This window comes from Manis pentadactyla, chromosome 3 (genome assembly GCF_030020395.1).
Source record: "Manis pentadactyla isolate mManPen7 chromosome 3, mManPen7.hap1, whole genome shotgun sequence".
In the NCBI taxonomy this organism is placed as follows: Eukaryota; Metazoa; Chordata; class Mammalia; order Pholidota; family Manidae; genus Manis; species Manis pentadactyla.
The window spans coordinates 156620935-156639259 of record NC_080021.1 but is presented as its reverse complement, the minus strand read 5'-3'; the positions used below and the strand labels follow the sequence as shown (position 1 = coordinate 156639259).

Below are 18325 nucleotides of genomic sequence, written 5' to 3'. Positions count from 1 at the left end.
GACACTAGAAAACAATTTGAAAATCCACACGTATAGAGACTAAACAGTATGCTACTGGAACAACCAATGGGTCAATGAGGAAATCAAAGAGAAATCAACTTGAGACAACTAAAAATGGAAACAGAATACATTAGAATTTATGGAGGCAGCAAAAGCAGTTCTAAAAGGAAAGTTCATAGCAATAAATGCCTACATCAAGAAACAAAAGTATCTCAAACAATCTAACTTTACACCTAAAGAAACTAGAGAAAGAACAAGCAAACCTAAAATTAGTAAAAGGAAGGAAATAACTTCAGATCAGAAATAGAGACTAAAAAGACAACAGAAAAGATCAATGAAACTTAGAGCTAGTTCTTTGAAATGATTAATGAAAGTGACAAACTGTCAGCTAAACTAAGAAAAAAGAGGACTGAAAATCAGAAATGAGAGAGGAGCAATATGGATACCAAAGAAATACAAAGAATCAGAGTAGATTATGTGAGCAATTCTATACCAACAAATTGGACAACCTAGAAGAAATGGGTAAACTGCTGTAAGTGTCATGAAGAAGAAAATCTCAATAGACCAATTACTAGTAAGGACCCTGAATCAGTAATCTAAAATTCCCAACCCACAGAGTGCTTAGGACCAGACAGCATCACTGGTGAAGTATATAAGGCATTCAAAGAAGACTTAATACCTATCTCCTTCAAACTTCTCCAAAAAATTAAAGAGGAGGGAACACTTCCCAACTCATTTTATCAGGTCAGCATCACCCCAATACCAAAACCAGACAAGGACACTGCTAAGAAAATTACAGACCAATATCCCTGGTGAATATAGATGCAAAAATGTTCAACAAAATTTTAACAAACCAAATTAAAAAATACATAACAAGGATCACACAACATGGTAGAGTGGGATTTATTCCACAGATGCAAGTATGGTTCAACATGTGTAAACCAATGTGATACACCACATTAACAAAATGAAGAATAAAAATCATATGCTCATAATAAATGCAGAAAAGCATTTAACAAATTTCAACATCCATTTATGGTAAGAACATTCAACAAAGTGTATATAGAGGGAACTTAATGAAGTTCATATATGACAGGGTCACAGTAAACATGGTATTCAATGGTGAGAAGCTGAAAGCTTTCCCTCTAAGATCAGTCATAAGACAAGGATGCCCACTCTCACCACTTTTATTCAATATTGTGTTAGAAGTCCTAGTCACAGCAATCAGGCAAAATAAACAAATAAAAGGCAACCAAATTGGAAAGGAAGAAGTAAAACTGTCACTATTTGAAGATGACATGGTATTTTATATTATATATAGAAAACCCTGAAGACTCCCCCTAAGAATTACAAATTAGGTAAAGTTGCAGGACACAAAATCAATACACAAGAATGTGTTGCATTTCTATACACAAATAATGAGTTATCAGAAAAGAAATTAAGAAAATAATCCCTTTTACAACTGCATAAAAAACAATAAAATACCTAGGAGTAAATTTAACCAAGGAGGTGAAAGACCTATACACTGAAAACTATAACACATTAATGAAAGAAATTGAAGGCAACACAAAGAAATGGAAATATATTACATGCTCAGAGATTCAAAGAATTAACATTGTTAAAATGTCTATATCACTCAAAACAATCTAAAAATTTAATGTAATCCCTAACAAAATTCCAATGGCATTTTTTTCACTGAAATAGAATAACCCTATATTTATAAATCCTATTTTATAACACATTTTACATGGTTCCATGCAATAGAATAGCCGAAACAGCCATCGAAATCTCAAGAAAGAACAAAACTGAAGAACAATACTGGAGGCACAATGCACCCTGACTTTGAACTACACTACAAAACTATGGTAATCAAAACACTATGGAGTTGGCATAAAAACACATAGGTCAATGGTACAGAACAGAGAGTGCAGAGTTAAACACACACATACATGGTTAATTAAATTATGACAAAGGATCTAAGAATCCACAACATGGAAAGGAGAATTTCCTCAATAAATAGTGTCAGGAAAACTGAATAGCCACATGCAAAAGAATGAAACTGGATAACTCTCTTACATCTCACACAAAAAAGACCTGAAACCAGAAAACTCCTAGAAGAAAGAAAAAGGACATCTCCTTGATGTAGGTCTTGGAGATGATTTTTTTGGATTATATACCAAATGCAAAGGCAACAAAAGCAAAAATAAACAAGTGGGACTACATTAAACTAAAAAGCTTCTGCATAGCAAAGGCAACAACACAGAATGAAAAGGCAGCCTACTGAATGGGAAAATATTTGCAAATTATATCTGATAAAGGGTTAATATCTAAAAGAACTTATAAAACTCAATAGAAAAAAAAAGCAAATAATCTGATTAAAAAATCGGTAAGGAGCTGAACAGACATTTTTCTAGTGAAGATAGATGGCCAACAGACACATGAAAAGGTGCTCAGCATCACTGATCATCAGGGAACAGCAACCAAAACCACAATGATACCACCTCATATCAGGCAGAAGAGCTATTATCAAAAAGACAAGTGTTGGTGAGGATATGGAGAATAGGGAACCCTCCTACACTGTTGCTGGTAAGCTGACTGATACAGCCAATACAGAAAACAGTATTGGGGAAGCTCTAACAATTAAAAATAGAACTACCATAAAAAAGCAATTACACCTCTGAGTATTTATCCAAAGAAAATGAAAACACCAATTTAAAAAGATACATGCACCGTGTGGGGTAAATGGAAGTTTTCAACCAGAATTTCTCCCCTGGACTTGGTAAGTGATATAATGGCCTGTTTGCACATCAATGTGATGTTTACTGCAGAGCCACAGGTCTGTCATGGGATTGCCAGTCTGGGGTAAGGGGTGGAGAGTAGCAGCCATTCTCTCCTCCCCTCCGTTCCTGGTAGGTAATTGGTCAGGTGCTCACCAGTCACCAGGGACTGCTCACAGAGCTCCTCCTGGAGGAAGGGATAGGGGGGAGCAGAGCGTGCCTCACAGTTGGAGGAAGAGATTGCTAGCGAAGCCAAATGAGAGGGGAGAAAACGCACCCTGGCTGGAGGGAGGACTTGGGGGCATGCTGGGAGAGAGAGCACGGCAGCCAGAGTAGGTCAGGAGAGAGACTGGGCCATGAGAAATAATAACCGTTCCCCAACCTCTCACCCTTATTTTCCTTTAGTCTCACTGGATATGATCACAGGGAACTTGCCCTAGGCGGGGAACCCCCTTTCTCCCAGAACCACACACCCCTATATTCAATGCAGCATTATTTATGATAGCCAAGACATGGAAACAAGGGTCCATTGATGGATGCATGAATCCAGAAAATGTAATATATATCTCTCCACAGTGTTTACGTCCAGTTGATTTCTACACTGGCTCTCAAATAACACACTCTTGTTAGCTTTTCATCATTCTTTCTAGATAACATCCAAGGAGAAATCATGTAGGGACAAGTATACATACCCAGCTGTTACACACAATCTAAATTAAATTCACCATAAGTACTGCAGCCCTGGTGCCAACAACTATCCCATAAAAATGTAAATGGAATATTATTCAGCCACAAAAAATGAAGGAAATGTTACCCTTTGTGACAGCATGGATGGACCTTGAGGGCACTGTGCTAAGTGAAATAAGTAGAGAAAGGCGAATATAATATGACCTCATACATATATAGACTCTAAAAAATAAAAACCAAACAAAAGATCTCCTAGATATAGAGAACAGATTGATGATTGCCAGAGGTGAGGGCTGGGCCAAATGGGTAAAGAGGGTCAAAAGGTACAACCTTCCATTTATAAAATAAGCAAGTCTTGGGGTTCAAGGTACAGCATGGTAACTATAGTTAACAATACTGTATTGCATATTTGAAAGTTGCTAAGAGAATAGATGTTAAAAGTGCTCATCAAAAGAAAACAAAATTGTGTGGTGATGGATGTTGACTCCCTATGCTGATCATTTTACCATATATACAAGTATTAATCATGTCAATTATACCTTAAAAAAAAAGTGGAAGAAGAGGAGGCAGAAGAGAGGGTCACAGAGTTGCAATATGAAACAGATACACAAAGAAATGGATTCTTCCTAGAGCTCCCAAGAAGCAAAGAAGGCTGCAAACCCCTTGATTTTGGCCCTGAGAGACCCAGAGCACACTTGTGACCTACAGGACTGTGGAACTGTAAATTTGTGTTGCATTAAGTCTCAGAATTTGTGATAATTTGTTTTTGCAACACTAGTTAATACACCAAGTCTCAAGATAGATTGTGTAGACTTAGTAATCAAATTCTAGGATACTGGAACTAGGGGATAACCATATGAAATTGAAAAAGATTATAAATAAATAAAGGCAAAAGCACCAAAAAGAACAAAACTGAGAGCAGGTGTTGGTGTGGAGAAACAGACCTATGTACATTGTACATTGCTGAAAAAGTATGAACTCCATTCCGTGTGACCATATGTATGCATCAGATGATTTACAAATGTTTGCAATGATTTATGGGTAATACTTTTCAGGACAGCATTATTTAGAGTGAAATTAATACATTTTGGTAAATTATTAATGAACATTAATATATATTACTGTATAACACTCATTGCTATGGGAAAATGTTCATAGTAAATAGAAAAATCATGTTGCAGTAACAATGTACCATACTTTTATAAACAAAATATTTATGCATAGAACTAAATTGGAAGGCAACTTCTCAAAATGTTAAAAGTATACAGAATGATGGGATTTTACAAATTTTCTGCCCTTAAAAACCATTTTTCATGTTGTCTGTAATTAGGAGAAAATCTAATAAAATTTTTAAAAGTGTATCTGTACTGTTTTATAGAGACTATAAACTACCGAGGCTAATTACTTTGAGAAGGAGATGGGGTGAAAACATACAAAGAAATTTTAGACTTTTGATGGCAGTCTTAACCTTTCAATGTTAGGGTTATCGACCAGGGCTGAGACTAGGATAGGACAAGGCATGTATTTTGCTTTGGGTGCAAAATATAAGAGGACACCAAAACTCAGTCCCCAAGGTAAGTAATATGCTAATGCAATATTTAAAAAACTTGAAATTCATACAAAAAATTCCATGATGAACAAATTATCAAAATCTTAAATAAAGATAGGATCAGTATCTGACCCATGATGGACAACATGGACCACAGTTCCAACTCAGTTTGATGATTATTTTCTAAAGCAGTGATTCTCAAAGTGTGGTCCTGGGCCCAGCGGCATCAGTATCCCAAGAACTTAAGACATTCAGGCCTCACTGCAGGCTACTGAATCAGAAACTCTGTGTATGGAGCCCAGCAATCAACGCTCTGTCAAACCCTCCAGGTTAGACAACCACTGTGCTAAGTAACACACAGGTGTTATTAATAGCAGTATTGGAAGAAAATGTCTATTACACTCATCTCCAAAGGCAACATCCAGTAAGCATTTGTCATGAGCCTGGCCATATGCTAAGCTCTGCATTCCTGGGGTGTATTTTTGGTACCCCAATTTCACAGAGGAGGCAGCTCAGCTCGTGAAGGGTTAAGGACACTGCCCAACATTGCCCAGAAAGGACACAGGAGACCAAGGACTGGACCCCAGGTGTGCCTGACACTAACATCTGTCCTGTTAAGCATCTGCAGTAACAACTACACGGGCGGCAAGGGTCAAGGAGGTGGAAGAACCGCATGCGCGGGCTTACCCTCTGACTCCGACTCCTCCTCCTCTTCCTCTTCCTCCTCTTCGTTGCTTTCATCCTCACTCTCCTCCTCTTTAGCAATCTTCTGCCGAGCACTCTTGAACACTGACTGCAAGACGATGGAGTCTTCGTAAATCTAAAGGGTCCAAGTGGCAACTGTTAGGAAGTGCAAGCTGCGGGCCGAGATTCACAATCTCAGCAGGCTCTTCTCTTCCTTATGCAACACACCAGCTTTATTTTACAGCAATTTTAGCAGAAACATCAATGTTAGTTTTTAGGCCTATAGGCACCTGTAGGAAAAACCCAAACTCATATATAGACACACATGTTCTTACAGGAAAAAGTCCAAATGCAGTTGAAATGATTTCAGGTGTGACTGTATGCACATGCACACATCCATGCTTGGAAGAGAAAAGTGGACTTCTATAAGATACCCTCCCATTTTTTACTACAAAAATAGTCTTTAAAAAACTCCACTTCTTACTTGAATTGTTCAATTAAATACTGTAATAAAGTAACCTTCTTTAAAATGTAATTCCCCTAACAAAATGAGGCTGTTCTTCATTACTGAGTTTCAGTGCCAGCCAATACTATTCTAATCAATTTTTTTAGTGTATACCCATCCTGAGCATAGCCCTGTATGGCTGCTGAGATATATGAAGTTCAAAAATGGTTATTTTTTTCCAAAAATTAATTCAATGCAATGCAGTCCCTGTCAAAATACCAACAGCATTTTTCACTGACATAGAGCAAATGATCCTAAAATTTTTATGGTTCACAAAAAAGCTGCAATAGCCCAAGCAATCTTGAAAAAGACCAAAGCTGGGGGTATCACACTCCCTGACTTCAAACTATACTTTTCAAAGCAACAGTAATCAAAACAGTATAGTACTGGCAAGAAGAACATATATAAGACAATGGAACAGAATAGAATAGAGAACCCAGACATACACCCCCACATACACGGTCAATTAATATATGACAAAGGAGGGGGGAAAAGACAGTCTCTTCAATAAATGGCATTTATTGCCAAAAACTGGACAGCTACATGCATAAGAATTACTGTCTAACTTCATATACAAAAGTATAAGTAAACTCAAAATGGATTAAAGACCTAAATATAAGACATGAAACCATAAAATTCCTAGAAGAAAACATAGGCAGTAAACTCTTGAATATTAGCATTAGTAATTTTTTTCTCGATATGTCTCCCCAGGCAAGGAAAATGAGCAAATATAAATAAGTGGGGATATATCAGACTAAAAGCTTCTATACAGTAAAGGAAACCATCAGCAAAAGAAAAATATAACCTACATGGGAGGATATATTTGCAAATGTTATATCTGATAAGGAGCTAATATCCAAAATAAAGAACTCATATAACACAACACCAAAAAAACACAGATAATCTGATTAAAAAATGGGCAGAGAACCTAAATAAACAGTTTTGCAAAGAAGACATACAGATGACCAACAGACATGTGAAAAGATGCTCCACATTGTTAATCTTCAGGGAAATGAAAATCAAAACTACAGTGACATACCACCTCACACCAGTCAGAATAGCTACTATCCAAAACACAAGAAATAACAAATGTTGGCAAGGATGTAGAGAAAAGGGAACTCTTGAACACTGCTCTTGGGATTGCAAATCGGTACAACCAATTCATGGAAAGCAATATGGAGGTTTCTCAAAAACCAAAAATAGAAATACTGTAAGACTGAGCAATTCCACTTCTGGGAATTTACCTGAAGGAAAGAAAGTCACTAATCCAAAAAGATTTATGCACCTCTATGTTTATTGCAGTGCTATTTACAGTAGGCAAGATATGGAAGCAACCTAAGTGTCCATCAATAGGTGAATGGATAAAGATATGGTACATATACACAATGGAATATAATTCATAAAATAATGAACTGTTGCTATTAGTGACAATATGGGCAGATGTGGGAGGTATCATGCTAAGTGAAATGTCAGAGAAAGACAATTGCCATTACACTTAGATGTTTGCTTCTAAAAAACAAATGAACAAACAAAACTGAAACAGACTCATAAATACAAGAGAACAGACTGGACGTTGCGATAGGGGGTGGGGGATGGAGTATGGGTGAAAGAGATGATGGGGAAAATTTAGTGAGAATGATATTTTGATCTGGGTGATGGTTACATCAGAGTATACATATATCACAATTCATCAAACTGTACACTAAGATCGGTGCATTTTATTGTATGTACATGGGTATGAAGAAAATTTCAAAACAAAAATGAAAGAAAACAACAACAAAAAGCAGAAGTACCATATGATCCAGGAATCCCACTTCTGCCTACAGACCCAAAAGAATTTAAAGCAGAGTCCTAAAGAGATATTTGCACACCCATGTTTATAGCAGCATTATTCACAATAGCCAGGAGGCGGAGGCAGACCAGTGTCCACGGATGCGTGGATTGATAAAATGTGGTAGATACATACAGTGGAACATTATTCAGCCTTAAAAAGGAAGGGAATCCTGTCACATGCTACAACATGGATGAACCTTAAGGACATTGTGCTAAGTGAGATAATAAGCCAGTCACATGAAGACAAATACTGCAGGATTCCCTTGTAAGAGGTATCCAGGGAGTCAAATTCATACAGGTGGAAAACAGAACAGTGGTTGCCAGGGGAATGGGGATAGAGTTTCAGTTGTACAAGATGAAAGAGTTCTGGAGATCTGTTGCACAATGAGAGTATACTTAACACTACTGAACGTACATTTAAAAATGGTGCAGAAAATAAATTTTATGTTTTATAGCAGTTAAATAAAAAACACAGAGAAAATCAGACCTTGCTCTAAGTACATATTCCTTTATGGCAAGGAGGAGCCACACACTCAGGAAAGTGCCTGGGGAACTCATGGTGAGAACCAATCAATACGGCACAACAGGAGGACAGAGGCAGGTAGTGCACGCCTAGTTGGGGCCACTGGGGTAGAATACCCCAGAAATCAGAGCTCAGCTGGATCTTAAAGGTGAGGCAGTTCTATCAGGGGTGAGAAAGGAGTGGCGGGCTGTTTAGGAAGGGAAAGCATATGTGAAAAAGGTGGGGAGGCAAGAATAAAAAAGACCCATCTGGGATTGGCCCAATGTCCATTTCCTAGATATGATACTGGACTATTGTTATGCAAGATGCTACTATTTTGTGAGGCTGTGAAGGGTACACAGTCTATTATTTCTTTACATGTGCAAGTGTTCATGAGACCAGTCTGACTGGACTAGGAACTGTTTATTTAGGTTGAGGAACAGCAGAAAAAGAGGGTAAAGAGTTAGGGTAGCATATGGCTTTAGAAAGCAGCCTATGGAGAGTAAATTCATTCCAGAATATAATAGTACTTGGGGTGGGTAGTAGATGGACAGGTTAAGAAGGTAGCTGGAGAGAGATAAACTAGTATCTAGGATGGACTGGGAGGGAAGCCAGTCAAGAGGCCATCTGTCGCCCCATTTCAGCTGGGAGACAGCGAGTGTGGGCAGACAAGGAGGTGGCAGGACTGGAAAAGGAGCAGATGCACATCACAGTGCTGCCACAGTGGCTTGAAGAACCTGAAAACCTACCCAGAGATGCTCAATGTCATTCACAAAACACTTCCTGTTGACCCTTGTATTTACTGTCTATGTGCTGGTTTCCATCTTAACCTTCTTGAAGAGTGTCTTGAAGACAGAAGGCTTGCTTTCAAGACCTACTGTTCTGCTCAGAATACTGCTGTCAACTGCTGTTGACCTGGAAATGCACAGTCTCTTCAATGCAGATTCTGAGGCACGTTTTCCCCATGCTCTCTCATTCTGTGACAGGAACTGACATGAAGGTAGGAAAGCAAGATCAGGAAAGAGGCTTAAGAAACTGAATGGTGGCACACCCTGGCTGTCAGACACACTGAGCTCTCCCCTTATTCGTTCTTCTTCATGCTATGACAGCATTAGGCCAGAAATACAGATAGGAAAAAGAGAGCTTCTATAAAAGATGAGGGCTATTGAGGTGTACTTAAGAGTGAAACTGCTCTCCCCCTATTTTAATAAATTCAGTGTCACTAACTTATATACCCTTAGACTTGGTAACTATGGAAAAGAGCAGTAAAGGCCTAATGAGAACAATTTTTTGTGACAATTACAGGCACTGGTTAGTTTTTCTATGTTTTAAATCATAGTAGTTTCAACTTCTGACGTAAGGTTACAATCAGAAGGAAGGTAGGCATAAACAAGATGTAATCTCTATAAAAGCAAAGACTGTACCTCTAGCTTTTAAGCATTACATGAAGTGATTTATGAATTCCTCCTCCAATTAGAAGCCAAACCTTTAAGGGAAGGGATGCGTGAGCAGGGGGCTAGCACAGCGATAGTACAAAGCTGCTGGCATTAATTTGAAATTGCCAAAGCCTCCATTTATTTACATAGGGTGCACAGAATATAGGCTTTTAAGTTTTCTCTTCTGCTGCATAGTAGCAATGGTTCAAATGGTAGAAAATGAAATATATTATTTAACATAAGCATATTTAAATGTTTTTCTGGTAACTGAAGACAAACCTGGGATCCTTCCAAGTTGAACGTCTGAGCATTGTGACAGAGAAGCATGACATCTTTCTCCAGATCTCCCAGGCTCCGGTATTTGTGATTACGAATTCTTTCCTAATGGAAATTTTGGATAAAACAGAGGAAAGAAGAGGAAGAGAAAACACCAATCACTACTTGGTTAACAGAGCCTGATTCTCCCTTTGTCTCTACAGCAAACAGCCTGTGGGGGATGTGGGACAGCACAACCCTAGGGGCACCATTCACAGAGACCCCTCCCACCAGGGTTCCTTCTTGTAAGGGGAACAGGAGGAGTGATGGGGTCAGGAGTCTGAAGCTTCTGAAATAAAATGCAGTATAACAGAACTGGAGTTCGCAACACAATGATTAAACTACATACATGTAAAGGCATACAGATATCCCCATAATTCTTGTGACAAGCCAGGATGGGGGTCAGTGGTGATCACACAGGATGCCATTGCCAAGTCCCGACATTCATTTCAGTGAATTTACACTTCTTTATGTACTCAAAAAATAAAGTTTGTAAACAAAATATCTACCTTAATTTTTTTGAAATCCACCGGCTTCCTAATTAATTCATAGTATTCTGGTAATTCTTTCCTTGAAGGTAACTGAATGAAGACTTCACTGAGCTGTCGCCCTGAACTGTAGGGTGGGCGAAACAAAAACGTAACAGATCATATGTTACTGAGGAAAGCATTTATTTTACTTCTTTCAGAAAATGTCAAAAAAGCAAACTGCATGGGGGTTCTTTAAATCAAGGAAAATCCCGCCAAGTATATTAGAGATTAACGCCCCTTGTGTTAGTTTCAAAAATCACATTAAAATGCTATTAGGTCCCCACTTCTGTTGCACAGATGATATGGGGAGTCCACTGTGGGTTTCTCTTTCAGAGTGAATATCTCTCTTCATTTTGGTAGAAATATTTAAGATACCCTATTCAATTAAAAATTCCATTTTTAAATGAATAATAATTGAGTTAGGAAAAAACAAATGCACAAGTTTATTTCCATACTTCATCTTCAAATTCACTGTGTATTTAGAAAATAGTATGTTAGAATACCCTCTGGCAGCTCAAATAAAAAGCTTTGGTAGGACCATCTTTCTTTCCAGTCTTACTCCTTTTAGAGTATTTCACACACTGTGATCCACACATACTTTTGTTATTATTTGCCAGCGGAACCCCTTCATCCCACCTAACTGCACTTCTGTGTGTATGGAGCCATTTGGGCAGAAAAGAACAAACATATTTAGCAAGCCTGATGCCCCACAGTTCTGGGATTAGTGCTGCACCCTCCCTCAAATTCATGGTAGCTTTACTTGAAAGCATATTTCATTATTTGAAAGAGACAAATGCTTAGCATTTTCTAAACTTGAGAAAGAGGCTATAAAGCAATATAAGCTTTTAACATCACTTAATATTAGAAGTGGACATAGAGGAACAAAGATATTCGTGATTCTAGGTTCAAAATGCTAATATCTGGCTTGGCCTATCCAGATCCATAGTAGCTTGTGAGGTATGTATGGTACAGTCACTTTTCATAGAAATCTCGCTTTCCTTATGATGCCATTTCTACTTCCTTTGTGGAGCCAGAAATATTAAAAAAAAAAAAAAACAACATAAATCACAGCCATGTCAATCTTGGAAGGTGATTCTGGGAGTGTTTGAAAATGCTAGGAGCAGTGGCAAAGAATGAGTGACAATGTGCTGTTTTAATCCATGGTCCCAGTTGTATAATTAAAAAATATTCATAATGACAGTTATCATAAAAAAGGCATGCGCAGTAACTCAAATGGTTGCCTAGCAACCAGCAGGGAAAATGCTGAAGTGCAAAGGGGCCTGCATAAATTAACCAAAAATCCTCTGTCAAAGGGATGGGTGAATTTTTCCTGTTACACTGGGTCCCTGTTTTGCTTTATTTTTTAATGCATATATGGGCCTCATGAATACTAAAATAGGGGTGAACACAAGAGGTTTAAGAAGACTGCAGTTTAACAGGGAATTGAATTTTCAGATCATGCGGCAAGAACCAAGGTGTTCCCATACCCACCCCTACCCCCTTCCAGGCTGAGAAATGCATCTGTACCTCCGTAAATTATACCACATACTATATGACAAACACTATTTACCATCTCTTTTAACATAAGGCCACAGTTTCTGGCCTATTCTTTTTCTAACATTCTGAAATTTATATTCACATTTCACTGAGTGAAAAGGAATAATCCAGAAGGCAATTAATAGATATTAGTTTTCTATTTCTATCAGTGGCTTATTTTTAATTAGCATTCTTCATAACCTAGCAACAATCAAAAAGAGTTCTTTGTAATCTTGGATTTAGTACCTGGCCCTCAATGACATCTTCACGGTGTCATTTTCTACATTGCCAACAGATGGTGTCATTTTTCTATTGACGGATTACAAGGACATCTTTGCTTTGTACACCTGTGATGGACACACCCTTAATTTCAGCTGTGTTACTGGTGAAATGAGAAATCAGTGGTTTGCACCAAGAATGTGATAAAGCTCTTTCTAATGGGCAAAATGGCTAAAACAGTCTTAGACTGATGTCTGTCCTCAGTCTGGTTGTACAAATCCTAGGCCCTATAGGTGAAAAGAGTTATGTGTTCATAAAGGGGAGAGCTGAAATGTTCTGGGACTCGGGGCCAAAATGATGAAGTGAGAAAAATCCATCTGTTTCAAAAATAAAAGCTCACTTGACTTAATATTCCTATCCCGCCTTCCTCCTTTCCTCCTCCTAAGAACGCAGACATGGGCAGAAGGAGGACCTGGAAGCTGGCTAAGGGAGACATACTGTGGCTCTGCTGGTCCCATCACCATTTAGATATGCCTCACTCTTGCTTTCGAAGCCCTCCCAGGCCCATTCTCTGCAAACCCAGCTTTGTAACCGTTGCCCCGACTCTGCTGGTTGGCATAGTCTTTTTCCTGTACACCCCAAGTACCAGGGCCAATCCCCCATTTATGACTGATTCCAAGTCCTCAGACCTACCTCTTATGCCATGGCTGAAGGTTTTCTATCCTTTTCCCTTCCCCTAATACTTCACTATCCATCCAGTATCAAGAATTCATTCTCCATAAAAATGGAAGGAATGCTCAATATTAAACTAACTCTTGGTACCAGGCTACTCTGAACTTAACTCCTCTCTGTTTACTGTGTTTTCTCTCTTCACAGAGGGCAGGAACAAGCTATCACAGCCCTTCCCCATCCCTAGCAGAAGCAATGGTGTGATGGCTGGCTAGGGCAGGGTATGTCAGGTGGACCTGCAGGATGCACTGAGGTATTAGTAGGACCACTTGCTAATGGACTGCTACAGGAACTGGTTTTTTCCTAGTGTCAAAGTTTAAAAACAAGCAGATTAAAAAAAAAGGAAGTGAAATAGCCCAACCGAGTTATTCTTGGCATTTCTTTCTCAGACTTAAGCTGGGCAAAGGCTTTTTTCAATATACCTTCTCAATTTTTTTTTTTTCAGTTCTGGAAAGTTTTTTTTTTTTTTTTTTTAAGTACAGAACAATGGACTAATTGTACAATGGTTTGCTGAAGGTGTCCTGTTTCTGTTGAAATGCTTATCCTATCCCCAAGGTATTTTCCATTGTGTCATTTTACACTACCAAAGGCCTGAGTATAAGTTGTTAGCTCGGAGCGTGCTGCTTCCCATGGCAAAATTGACTCCTGCAACCCTACTCCAAAAAAAGGATTCCACTGATAGTCTGCGATTTCAGGTCTATATTTTGCACAGTGTGGGGGGAGGAGTACCTAAAACACAAGTGGTAAGGAGCGCACTGCACTTTGAGTTCAAGGTGCTGGTGGGCGAGCACCTTCTCTCTGCACAGAGGTGAATGAGCACAGGGATCCATGGCCATGGCATCAGGGTGTGTGAGATGGAAAGGCCCTGTATGCTGCTGTGTAGATGCTGGTTTGCAAACCCTGCATGTATAGCTTGTATGTGCACATGCACACTATTGAGATTTACTGTGCTACACTTCATCTGGGAACCAGTTTTTCTCCCATTACCTCCACAAACCAAATGGCAATAATTTCACGTCTTACTACTAAAATTCTGCAATGGTAGCTGCATATTTTATAAACACTACGTAAATATCAGCTTTACCTTTGATGACATTTTAGGCATAGCTGAACGAGCACAGAGACTCAAATACTAGCTAAGACAACATACTCCTTTAAAATGCTGGCGATTATGCCTTCCCACCGAGGGGAAGCCAGGAGACAGGACACTGGGTGAGAATTTCGTTTAGATTTAGCTACTTTAGGGTTTTCCTTTTCACCTGCCCAGGCTGATCAGTGGAACAGCATTTCTACAGGGCACCTCTGAAAAAGATACTTTAACTAAAATAAAATAGCCACATTTTTACATCTAGTAGCTAAAAAAAACCCATCTTTCCCCATAAGAAGATGATGTCATGATTTAGAATACCCACTTGGAGCGGGAAGGGTTTTATAGAAAAGTCATTACAGTCGTAAAGGAATCAAACTCAAGGAATTTGGGGGCAAGAAAACAAAACAACTTGGGTCAACATTGGAGGGCAGTGGAAGAAAGCATGCTGCTGCTTTTCAGGGTCAGACTGCCAGGGGAATTTTAATAAATACCGTTAAAAATGCACTTAGACCACAGTAGCACCCCACTTATTCGGGGAGCCCCCAGAAACCTGAGTCACCTCTGCAAAAGGCGTCACAAGCCGCTACACTGTGTTCACTCCTGAGATCTCCCACCCAAGCCTTATTGAGGCCTGATAGGTAAGAATTCCTAACCAGCTTGGGAATGTGACCTCCAAGCCTCCTGAAACATACATGAGGTAACAGCAAAACAGAACGGGACTGGAGTAGACTTGCTTGTGGTACAGGAGATTGGTAGCTGTTAAACACAGCCCCAAGGGTTGCATTAAGGACTGTAGATATCTAATGTGCCTGAGTTACCCACAGAAACAACAAAAATCTTTTATCAACAAACTTTTGTTATCAGCAAAAATAAGTTTATATCATGTTAATACAAATGCCTGGATGTAGGGAGACTATTAACGGTTCACTCAGCTCAGTAAGAAAAGCACCAAGATTTATTAAGTCTTAAACATAATCACACGTAGATGCTCGGTTTTACTTTTGATAATTTACTCTAGGTTAAAATATGGAGATTAAAATTATACATAGAATATATATTCTATATATAATTATGTACTGTAATTTTATATCTATATATTATAGTTATATATGTATTTATATATTTTTTATACATATGTGTGTGTATATATATATGTAAGATGTTCATCATAGAATTATTTCAAAAAAGTAAGTAATTTAAAAGCAGCCAATATGTTTAACAGTTGGAGAAAGGACAAATAATGTAATGCTAGAGAATGTAAAATTATGTATTTCAAAAATACATAAAGAATTCCTCAAAGAATGGGAAGGTGCTTGTTACACTAGTGAAAAACAGCAAAGGATATCAGATTTTAAGTGCAGTACAACTTCAACAATGTTTTTTAAACACATAAACTAAGGGTCAGAAGGATATAAGCCAGAGTATAAGTAAGCATTAATAATAATGTACTTTTATTCAACAAAATGAAAATTTACTATCTAATGTAATTTGGAGCCATATTATCATCCATAAATAAAGTAGGCCTCAAACACTTCTATGGGTTGTCATCTTTGAAAACATGCTGTAAGTCAAAATCTAATCTGACTTTCCTCAGAGAAGTGTTGTCTAAGGGGCAATGACCAACCTTTATTTATAATCACTAAAAGAGCACATCTTACCAGTTGACACCTTTTAACTCTACCATGTAAAGCCAAATAAATAAGTAGAATAATAAAATAATAATTCCATTAATATTTTTAATATATTGTAACCATCAGAAGGTAGTATGAGAAGTTTCCACTTTTCTTCAGAATTCTCCTGTTGAATTTCTTACTACAAATCAGAGGCACTCATCAAGACATGGGCTTCAGATAGTATTATTTGCTTTTTATTTAGACAAGCATTCTTAGGAGAAGTGTGGGAAGATTTATCATCTATCACCTGACTTTTAGAAATACTGACTCAGGAATCTAGTTGCTTCTCCTCTTTTTCTCATTTGAGATTTTGTAATAGCAGGTATGGGCCCAGAACCCTACCTGTCTGTCTGCCTAAATGTGTCAGCTAACAGGCCACCCGCTTCCTTGGCTATCTTGTCTTGCTGATCTGGACATGACTCAGAATGCTTTCCTTTCAAAAGCAAAACACCGACCTTCCCTTCCACTGGATATTTTCCTGTTTGATCTGTCCTTGTATCTCAAAGTTTTCGGCCAAACTGTGACCAGACTCAAAAGCACAAAGATTTTGCAAACAAAATCAAATGTTTCCCCGACCAGAGCCACAAGTCCCAGACGTCACTTTGTCAAAGTGGTGGATCACAGCAGGCACCGGAGCGCTTTCTCATACGATTGCTGTTTGAGTAAATTCTTAAGGAAGACATATGAAGTGGATTCCAAGGAAGATGGCACATTTTTTTCTCATGAATATACAATAACATGTATATATGTCTTTGTGTATACACACACACACACACACACACACAATAACATGTCATTCTCTTGTCTTCCTGTCTGCTGCCATGTGCTATGCCCCCTTTCCTTGTCCTCAGTGACCCTGTCACACTGAAATACACATGGTCTCTAGAGGGGGTCTGGCTTTTCCATACCTCCAGACTTCCCAGAGCCTCTAGCTGCAGTGGAAATTCTCCAAGAAACTTAGGATTAGAGTTTGAGGACCACACTCTGGGAAGCACCATTCCAGACAATGCATGAGGCTCTGACCTCACCAGGCTGCAACCGCACAGGATCCACTGTCAGCTTTGATGCAGAGCCCAAAGTATGCCGTACAGAGAACAAATGAAGAAAGGTTCCTCACCTAGAACTTACGATACCCTAAAAGTGCATCCACTTGGTCACACCACTATTTCACAGCTCTATCTCAATAATCTAATGAGAACTATTAAATGCAGAGGTGTTTGGCCCAAGATCCACAGTCACAGCCTCCCTCCCTCATTTAAAGAAATAAAGAATGTCTGTTGCCAACACTGCTAAAAATAAATTTTGTGTAAAAGAGCTTCTTGGCTGGTTCTGAAGGGATAGTCAATACTGGCAACAAAATCACAACGTCAAGGGCTGTTAATAGCTGCAGACAGAATTTAAATTCCTGGGACGGAGTACATGGAGCTGGGTAGCTACATGTATGCACACCCCTAACCCCCTACTCCCCCATATACGCCACCTTTTCTTTCACTGCATTTCTTTAAATGCTACCAAAGACACTCACCACTCGGGATCAAGATCCAAGAGTTATCTGTAAGTTCTCCTTGTCTGCCCCCTAAGTCTTGTCAGTCACACCTTTGAGTGATCATTCTCTTAATATCTGCTGCCATGTGCTATGCCCCTTTTCCTTGTCCCTGATGACCTAGTCACACCAAGATACACGTGGTCTCTACAGGGGGACTGGCTTTTCCATTCCTTGAGGGCTGCCTATACGAAGACTGAGTACCTTTGCCTGGTCCACGGCCCCCTACCCAGCCCTGCCATGGTCTACTTGGGGCATCCCCCCTGACCCCGGCCCACAAGCTGTGGAGCCTTCCCCCACTCCTGCCCCATTCCTCCCTGCCCACCCTGTACATGCACTTCATTCATGCCATGTATGCATGATTCCTTTATATAGATAGCTCTTTCTAGCTATGCTTTAAGGCATTACATTCTGTTTTTATTTGTATTTCAATTCTTAGTGCCTCTGAACACATGCAGAAAGGATTTTTATAAGGATTTTTTAAAACCTGTCACAATGCAGCCTCTCAAAAAGAAGTCATAAACTCAGGCAAAGGAAGCATACATGACAGTAAGGGACAGGTCAGACTCCAGGCTCTTAGGAAGCAAATGTCAAGCCCCTTGCTATGGCTCTGGATTACATCTGTCTTCTGTAAAAATGGATCACCTAGGTCCCAACTACCTACGGTCATATCATCTCTTCAAAAGTTCTAGGCAAGCCAATGGACGCTTGCAACAC

The 18325-nt window shown here is 39.0% G+C and overlaps 1 protein-coding gene across 6 annotated transcripts in view; it reads right to left on the bottom strand.

Annotated features, from left to right (window-relative positions):
• SMARCA2 (SWI/SNF related, matrix associated, actin dependent regulator of chromatin, subfamily a, member 2) overlaps window positions 1-18325 on the bottom strand; it is a 161746-nt gene that overhangs the window by 8580 nt on the left and 134841 nt on the right. For all 6 annotated transcript variants that reach the window (XM_036928446.2, XM_036928450.2, XM_036928448.2 and 3 more), the window contains 3 exons: window positions 10798-10903; window positions 10253-10354; window positions 5701-5833 (listed from right to left, as the gene is read on the bottom strand). In XM_036928446.2, the coding sequence (XP_036784341.2) occupies window positions 5701-5833; window positions 10253-10354; window positions 10798-10903 (341 nt within the window). The remainder of the gene's footprint in view (window positions 1-5700; window positions 5834-10252; window positions 10355-10797; window positions 10904-18325) is intronic.